At 53.2% G+C, this 8,720-nt stretch overlaps 1 protein-coding gene across 1 annotated transcript; it reads left to right on the forward strand.

Moving 5' to 3' along the window:
- Positions 1-784: 784 nt before the first annotated feature.
- On the forward strand, positions 785-8,595 carry QARS (glutaminyl-tRNA synthetase). The gene is made up of 24 exons (XM_010851882.1): positions 785-1,249; positions 1,394-1,541; positions 1,895-2,004; positions 2,147-2,222; positions 2,435-2,499; positions 3,051-3,104; positions 3,230-3,290; positions 3,631-3,702; positions 4,630-4,715; positions 4,886-4,972; positions 5,414-5,513; positions 5,628-5,706; positions 5,782-5,890; positions 5,990-6,120; positions 6,224-6,316; positions 6,428-6,565; positions 6,653-6,740; positions 6,830-6,973; positions 7,084-7,188; positions 7,353-7,445; positions 7,560-7,687; positions 7,781-7,847; positions 7,922-8,047; positions 8,457-8,595. The coding sequence occupies exons 1-24, from the start codon at positions 1,133-1,135 to the stop codon at positions 8,505-8,507; spliced, it is 2,328 nt and encodes a 775-aa protein (XP_010850184.1). The 5' UTR covers positions 785-1,132; the 3' UTR covers positions 8,508-8,595.
- Positions 8,596-8,720: the final 125 nt, after the last annotated feature.

Consider the following 8,720-nt stretch of genomic DNA (forward strand, 5'->3'; position numbering starts at 1 on the left):
GCAGTAATGGTGGAATTGCTAAGCTGGCTGTTGGTGCTGACACACTGCTGGAGGAGGGTCTGCTAGGTGTGGGCAGCAACAGGATTGTCCTGGGCCTTCACTGGGTGCAGCCCTAAGTGTCTGGACCCTGGTGGGCTGCATGTGCTGGATGCACTGCTTAAGGGGCTCTGTCCCCCTCTGACCATAGCTCTGCTGCTGCTGAGCCTGCCCCATGACCCTTCCCCGGCCGGGCCTCCGCACAAGGCTTCTCTGAGTCTCAGCTCTATGGCCACTGCCGCTTCTGCATTATCAGGCTATTCTCCTTGTTTCCTCCTCTGTCCCACTTTATCTCAGCTTTGATAAAACATCCTGTCCAACACCTATATATGAATTTCAAGGTCTGATCTTGTGGTCCTCCTGACATGCATGGTTTGGTAAGGGTGCTAAGTATGACTGTTTTTTTTTGTTTTTTTTGTTTTTGCCACACCGCGTGGTTTGTGGGATCTTAGTTCCCCGACCAGGGACGAAAACCCAGGCCTTCACCAGTGAGCTGCAGAGTCCTAACCACTGGACCACCAGGGAATTCCCAGAGAAGATTTTAAACCAAATCATCACAGAACGTTTTGAGGTCCCTCCTGGCCAGGTGTGTGGTGAGGTGGGTGCTGAAGAAGTGAAGTGCCAGACTAGTGGGGCCCATCATATGGGCCATTTCAGACATTCTCTGGAATCTTTGACAGGATTTCCCGGGCTTCATTTTGTTCAACTGTTTCCATGACAACTCCAAAGCTGTGACGTCAGAAAGATGATAGGGACTCACATATTCCCAAGAACAGAACTGGGATGGTCACGAGGGTTCCAGGGCTGAAAGGGAAAGGTCGAAGAGCAAACGCCCATGTCTATGTTTGTTTCCTGATCCGCGGCAAAGCACCTCCTAAAAGTCCGGTCGCCACTACGAAGACGGAAGTGAAGCGTCCGGAAAGGCCGCCCTCAGCCCTTTAAATGGAGCTAGTAACCCTAGAGCGCCCCACCCCCTCCCGCCAAGGAAGGACACTATTGGCTCTCCCTGACAGCATTGCTCTCCTATTGGTCCGTGGGCTAATGCCAACGTTCAGATTGGCCCCAAAGTTTTCTTTCGGTTTCCGGCGTCCCAGCAATGGCGGCTCTGGACTCCTTGTCGCTCTTCACTGGCCTCGGCCTGAGCGAGCAGAAGGCCCGCGAAACGCTCAAGAACACGGTTCTGAGCGCGCAGCTACGCGAGGCGGCGACCCAGGTGCCAGCCTAAGTCCCTGGCCCCGGCTGCCGACTGTGCCCCAGCGCAACGCCGGGTCGGGTCCCAACCCCAAGCAGCCCACCTTGTCTTGCCCAGGCTTTTCTTACTGGGCGTGGGGCTTATCTCTGACCCCTCTGACCCCAGGCGCAGCAGACTCTGGGCTCCTCCATCGACAAGGCTACCGGGACCCTGCTCTATGGATTGGCCTCCCGACTCCGGGATCCTCGGCGCCTTTCTTTCCTCGTGAGCTACATAACCAGTAGGAAGATCCACACTGAGACCCAGCTGAGCGGTGAGACCCCTCCCTGACCTGCGCTTCCACCTCAAACTTCTCTCAGCCCAGACCCCTTTCTGTCGCTTCTGAGAAGTCCCTCGGTGTCTCTCTAGATTACTAGTTCTCTAAACCGAGGCCCTGGCACTGACAGATGGAGAGGGCCACCTCCGGTGAGACTGACTTAGAGAAACCTAGGTCTGATGAGGAATTTCCCTCAGAATACATGCTTCTTTCCTGAGGCCTCAGAGCTTCTCTAGAGGGGCACGACTTAATTTCCCAGGAGCCAAATTTATTGGGGTTTCCTGGATGGATTAGGGTCTTGTCTTATTTCTTGGAGCTGAGATGCCACAAATCCGTTCGCTCTTTTTCAGCTGCCCTTGAGTATGTGCGGAGTCATCCCTTGGATCCCATCAACACTGAGGACTTCGAGCAGGAATGCGGTGTGGGCGTTGTGGTGACCCCAGAACAGATTGAAGAGGCCGTGAGTCTTTCCCCAGCCATCAGTTACCTCCTTAGGACTGACCCTGAACAGGAGTGGCTCAGCTTTTCCAATCAGGAAGACCCCAGGGTGAGAGTGTGGGTTCCCGGAGCATTTCTGAACCACACGGTTTGGCTTTCTGTAGGTGGAGGCTGCCATAAATCGCCACCGAGCCAAGCTCCTGGTAGAGCGTTACCATTTCAGCATGGGGCTGCTGATGGGTGAGCAGGGCCTAGGGCAAGGGACTATGTTCTTCTCCCTGGACATGCCTTTTCTTCTGGGGATGAGTGAGAGGGAGGTGGGAGGAGGAATAGGAGCACCTTAGAAGTGGTCTCGCTCTGGTTTCTGAGGTCAGCCAGGCCCTTTTCTTGGGAAAGAGGATGGGAAATGTCCTGCTTTGCCTTTTTGCATCTCCTTCTGTCCATGTTTCTAGGAGAGGCTCGGGCTGCACTCAAGTGGGCAGATGGCAAAATGATCAAGCATGAAGTAGACATGCAGGTGGGTGCCTCTTTGAGCTGAAGCAGGCAAAGGCCCTGTCAGAATGTCGAGTCCACTGAGGGGTACACAGGGCTGGGAGGGGAAGAGAGCCTGTTCCTCTTCTCATGGTGGATAGTAGTGCCTAGGGTAGAGGGGGGAGCACCTGGCGAACAATCAAAGACCCGGGCCCCTGGGTTATGCCTAATTTGGGATGAGTTGCTTTACTCTGAACCTCAGTTTCCTCATCTTGTAAATAGGGGTGATGTGGCCTTCATCTCAGGATGCTGGCAGAGAATCACAGGAGGGTGATGGCTGAGGTAGATGGCTTATCTCGATGCTGGCCCCACAGTTCCTCTGTGTAAATGGCTGTTTCTGTTACCTGAGCCTAATATGGACCCTCAGGAGGGAAAGAGTATTTGAGGCCACAGAAACATGTGACGAGCAGAGGTGGGATGGGCTAGGTAGGTTTTTCAAGGTGGTGCCGGTAAATAGGCCCAGGAGCCCTTTGGTGGGTGTGTGGGTGGGACAAGTCATGGCGTCCTGTCCCAGCTCTGACTCTGGTCTCTGCTCAGGTCCTCCATCTTCTGGGTCCCAAGACAGAGACTGATCTGGAGAAGAAGCCCAAGGTGGGACTGAGCATGGTCTGGGGTCCCTGGGGAGGAGGTAGGGTAGGGTGAAATTTCAGTTTGGGGAAGGGGGTATCTGAATCCAATAATCCTAAGACCTTGACCAACTTTTGAACTTCTCTCAGGTGGCAAAGGCTCGGCCAGAAGAGACAGACCAAAGGACAGCAAAGGATGTGGTGGAGAATGGTGAGAGGCTTGAGGCTCCTGTTGCATTCAGCTCCCCGATTTCTGGGTTTTCCACCTGCTGGATCCTTACAGCCCAGTCTCCTCAGGCTGTCATTTACTCGTCTGTCTTCTGCTGCAAGACTGGAATTTCTGGTGTTTCCTTCCTTTCCTTTACTCAGAAACTAGCCAGAGGAGGCCTGAGGAGTCTGGCTATGTATCTCTTGTTTCTGGGGTTGGAGGAAGAGGGGACTGCTTGGTTCTGTTCTGGTTACAGGATATGGATATTATTGACAGGCACCTCCTGGAGCTGGATGTGATAGCTGTATCCAGAGAATAAGTTTTCCTTGTTTCTTCTCTGCAGGTGAGGCTGTTGTTCAGACCCTGTCTCTGATGGAGCAGCTCCGAGGCGAGGCACTTAAGTTCCACAAACCTGGTGAGCATGCAGATTGAAAAACTCTGTGGAGGGCTGGACCTTGTTTTTCAATTTTACTAAGTATAGTTGATTTATAATGAGTAATTTCTGCTGTACAACAAACCAGTTCAGTTATATATTCTTTTTCACGTTCTTTCCCATTGTGGTTTATCACTGGATATTGAATATAATTCCTTGTGCTATCCCATAGGACCTTGTTGTTTGGTCATCCTACGTATTACAGTTTACATTGCTCATGCCAGACTCCCATTCTCTCTCTCCCTTTCCCCTCCTTTCCTTTGGAAACCACAAGTCTGTTCTCTGTGTCTGTGAGTCTGTTTTGTAGGTATGTTCGTTTGTGTCGTTATTTAGATTCCACATGTAAGTGGTATCATATGGTATCATATGGTATTTGTTTTTCTGACTTTCTTCACTTAGTATATGACAATCTCTTCAAGCCTGTCCATGTTGCTGCAAATGACATTATTTCATTCTTTCTGGTAGCTGAGTAATATTTCATTGTATCTATGTACCACATCCTCTTGATCCATTCATCTGGTGATGGACATCTAGGCTGTTTCCATGTCTTGGCTATTGAACATAGCCAGGGTAAGGCTATTAAATGTAACCAAGACAAGGCTATTGAATGCTTTGAGTGTAGTGGTGTGTGTATCTTTTCAAATAATAGTTTTGTCTGGATACATGCCCACAAGTAAGATTGTTAATTCCTTTGCAACTCTCTTTAGTTTTTTGAGGAACCGCCATACTATTTTCCATATGGCTTCATCAGTTGACATTCTCAATATTGTAAGAGAGGTTCTTTTTCTTGTGCCTCCGAGGTCTTAGACCAATTGCTGGGTCTTAGTAGCAATTCTTATAGCCAAGTCCCTGGGGTTGGAAGCCCTGGGCTGTAGCCTGGTGTCATCAGGCTTGTTCTGGCCCTGGCAGGTGAGAACTACAAGACCCCGGGCTATGTGACCACTCCTCATACCATGGATCTACTGAAGCAGCACCTGGACATCACCGGAGGACAGGTGTGTGGCGGTATTGGCAGGCAAGCTATGCCATCATCACTTGCCTGCGGTTTGGGCTGCCTACATGCTACTCCACCTTACCTGTCATGATGGTCTCCCCAGGAAGGGTCATCCTTTAGTATAGTCTGAGCTCTGACCTGCTTCCTCTGCTCCCATTCCCCTAATCTCAGGTTCGTACCCGGTTCCCGCCAGAACCCAATGGAATCCTGCACATTGGACATGCCAAAGCAATCAATTTCAATTTTGGCTATGCCAAGGTGAGTGTGTCTGGGGACCTGGCAAGCAGGATGACTGCTTGTTGCTCCCATGAGCAGGTACCAGAGGGGTGTCTGTCCCTACTTTTCTTGCTGCTCCCATAAAGTGTCCCAGAGGAGAAAGAGGCCTTGAAGGGAATACCTAGAAATGTGTGACAGATACCTCAGAATCCACCCAATTGGGCTCATTGAGAAAACGATCTTGGTGAGGCAGTAAGTTCAAATCTTGGGAAATTCCCAGTGCCACTTCTCGGAGTTAGGATGAGACTGTGTTGTATCTCACATTCGTATGAGATGCCTTGTTTAGGGCATTTAGATATAGGAAGGTGAGTGAAAGATATTTTCAATTCTGACATGGGTGAGCTCTGAGAAGGTCCCAGTTTAATGAGCTGGATCGTAGGAGCTGATGATAACGGGAGCTCACAGATACTGCAATTCTCCTAGGCCAACAATGGGATCTGTTTCCTGCGCTTTGATGACACCAACCCTGAGAAAGAGGAAGCAAAGTTCTTCACTGCCATATACGACATGGTGGCCTGGCTGGGTATGGGCTGGGGAGGGCCTGGGCCAAACTGATTATCCATGGGTCTCTCACTGGGCCACAGCTTGCCATTGGGTGCTCCTGCCTGGTTGCTAATACTGTCCCATTGTCCCCCAGGTTACACCCCTTACAAGGTGACATATGCCTCCGATTATTTTGACCAGCTGTATGCCTGGGCTGTGGAGCTTATCCGCAGGTGAGGCCACAGTATGGAGCCAGACAGGCTGACCAGGGTGCAGCCATGCCGGGCATTCACACCCCTTCCTCGTAGGGATCAGGCCTACGTGTGCCACCAGCGAGGAGAGGAGCTCAAAGGCCACAACCCACTGCCCTCACCCTGGAGAGACCGTCCCATAGAGGAGTCGCTGCTGCTCTTCGAGGTGGGGATCTGGGGGTGCAGTTGGGTCTGGGTGGGCCAGAATGCTGGGAATGAGATGCCGTCAGGCTGAGTTGCAGCCCGAACCCTTGTTCCCACTCAGGCAATGCGCAAGGGCAAGTTTGCTGAGGGTGAGGCCACATTGCGGATGAAGCTGGTGATGGAGGATGGCAAGATGGACCCCGTGGCCTACCGCGTCAAGTACACGCCGCACCACCGCACGGGGGACACCTGGTGAGCGGGAGCTTGGGGTGGGCTTGCGGAGTTGGGGGCGGGGTGGGCCGTGGGTCGGGCAGAGTGGGGCTGGATGGTGGGGCCCATTGCCTGTGCCCTGCAGGTGCATCTACCCCACCTATGACTACACGCACTGCCTCTGTGACTCCATCGAGCACATCACCCACTCACTCTGCACCAAGGAATTCCAGGCCCGGTGAGGGAGCTGGGCCGGTGGGGAGGGGCGGGCCAGTGGGATTCCAGCAGCCCTTCCGGCAGTCTGTCCTGGGTTGGAGGTGGCCAGCCCTGACTCTGCGCCCCCACCCAGACGCTCCTCCTACTTCTGGCTGTGCAATGCGCTGGACGTCTACTGTCCCGTGCAGTGGGAGTACGGCCGCCTCAATCTGCACTATGCTGTTGTCTCCAAGAGGAAGATTCTCCAGCTTGTGGCGGCTGGCGCTGTGCGGTGCGTGTGGCTTTTTGGCTTATCAAAGGTTGGCGGTACTAGTAGCATGTGCCGCCAACGGCCTTCTCGTCTCCTCTTTGCCCACAGGGATTGGGACGATCCCCGGCTCTTCACGCTCACAGCCTTACGACGCCGGGGCTTTCCGCCCGAGGCCATCAACAACTTCTGTGCTCGGGTATAGCCCAGTGGTCTGGGTGGGCAGCTGGGGGCTGAGCACAGCAGTGTGTGGTCATGGCTGCGACTGAAGCTGACCTTTCCTGCTAGGTGGGAGTGACAGTGGCACAGACCACAATGGAACCACATCTGCTAGAAGCCTGTGTGCGTGATGTGCTGAATGACACAGCCCCTCGGGCCATGGCTGTGCTGGAGCCGTTACAGGTGGTCATCACCAATTTTCCTGCCACCAAGGTAAGTCTCCTTCAAGGTGTGTGTGTGGGGGGGAGCGGGGGAGGGGGGTGTGCACCTGGATTTGGGTGTGGGCATCCCAGTGCCTAGTGTGACTCACACTTCTGCGCCAGGCCTTGGACATCCAGGTGCCCAACTTCCCAGCTGATGAGACCAAGGGCTTCCATCAGGTTCCTTTTGGATCCACTGTTTTCATTGAAAGGATGGACTTCAAAGAGGTGAGTTGGGGGTGGGGTGAAGGGTCCGGTTTGCTCCTGAGCTCAGTCCTGAGGACCCATCATCCCTTCTTCAAACCAATCTCTGCCAGACATAGGGGTGGAAGAAGCCTCTTGTGTTTCTGACCTTTGTAGCCTCTTGTGTTTCTCCACCTTCCTAACTCTAGGAGCCAGAGCCAGGCTATAAGCGCCTGGCATGGGGCCAGCCCGTGGGCCTGAGGCATACAGGCTACGTCATCGAGCTGCAGCATGTTGTCAAGGTGAGAGCCAGCTGCAGGCTTCCTGCTGCAGTGCCTGCTGGGGTGAGGATCTGGTGCAGCGTGCAGTCCTGGTAGCAGGGTTCAAGTCTGATCGCAGGCCCCGTGACTTCCCAGGAACCCAGTGGCTGTGTGGAAAGCCTCAAGGTGACCTGCAGGCGCGCAGATGCTGGTGAAAAGCCCAAGGCATTTATTCACTGGGTATCACAGCCTCTGACATGTGAGATCCGCCTCTATGAGCGACTGTGAGTGAGCAGAGCTGGGGTTGGGGCAGGTTATGAGATGGGCATTGCTTGCTGTGGCTGCTCAGTGCAGTCTGACCTTCACTCTGGCTACAGATTTCAGCACAAGAACCCCGAGGATCCTGCTGAGGTGCCTGGTGGATTCTTAAGTGACCTGAACCCGGTAGGCTCATGGGGTATGGGGTGAGGGTGGTGGGCCTTTCTGGCTCGATAGCCACCTGAGTTCTCTGCCCACAGGCCTCGCTACAAGTGGTGGAGGCTGCATTAGTGGACTGTTCTGTGGCCCTGGCAAAGCCCTTCGACAAGTTCCAATTTGAGCGCCTTGGTTACTTTTCCGTGGATCCAGACAGCAACCAGGGACAGGTGCTTGAATCTACCTTTCCACCACAATGCCGATGGTAGCCGCCATTCTCTACGCCAAGCGCTATGCTGACATTTTCTTACTTAATCCTCCCCACCTGCAGTGGGATCCACGTTCCACTGAGGAGAAAATAGGCTCAGAGGTTAAGGCTATGCACATTTTCTATGAACCCTTCCTTACTTATTCCTCAAGATAGGCTGGCATAGGGATTGTTATAATTCTTACAAAATGGAGACCCAGAGCCAGCCAGTCCTTTAACCAAAGTCAAAAAGTTACTGAGAACTAGAGTTCTTTGGCGCTCAGCTCCTCTGGGATGAAGTGAGGGTTGGAGTGGGGTGTCTGGTGAGACTCACCCGGGGCCTCCTGGCCTGGTTCGGGCTTGGTGGTCATTCTTGCCCATCTGTCCTCCAGCTTGTCTTCAACCGAACCGTCACACTGAAGGAGGACCCAGGAAAAGTGTGAACTGCAAGTCCTGTGGACCTACCTCATCCTTTTGGAGGCTAGGGGTACCCAGACTCCATGTCAATAAAGAACAGCTGAATCCCCTGGAGTCTGTGTATTATCTCTCTGCTCTCCTAGCACCCGAGGGCCTTGGAGTCATGCCGTGGGGTGGAGGGAAGGTATACTGCACACAGAGCAGTACTGACAGCTTTGAAATCACCGGTGCACTTGGGG

The sequence above is a fragment of the Bison bison genome, unplaced genomic scaffold (assembly GCF_000754665.1).
Source record: "Bison bison bison isolate TAMUID 2011002044 unplaced genomic scaffold, Bison_UMD1.0 scf7180017864304, whole genome shotgun sequence".
Lineage (NCBI taxonomy): Eukaryota > Metazoa > Chordata > Mammalia > Artiodactyla > Bovidae > Bison > Bison bison.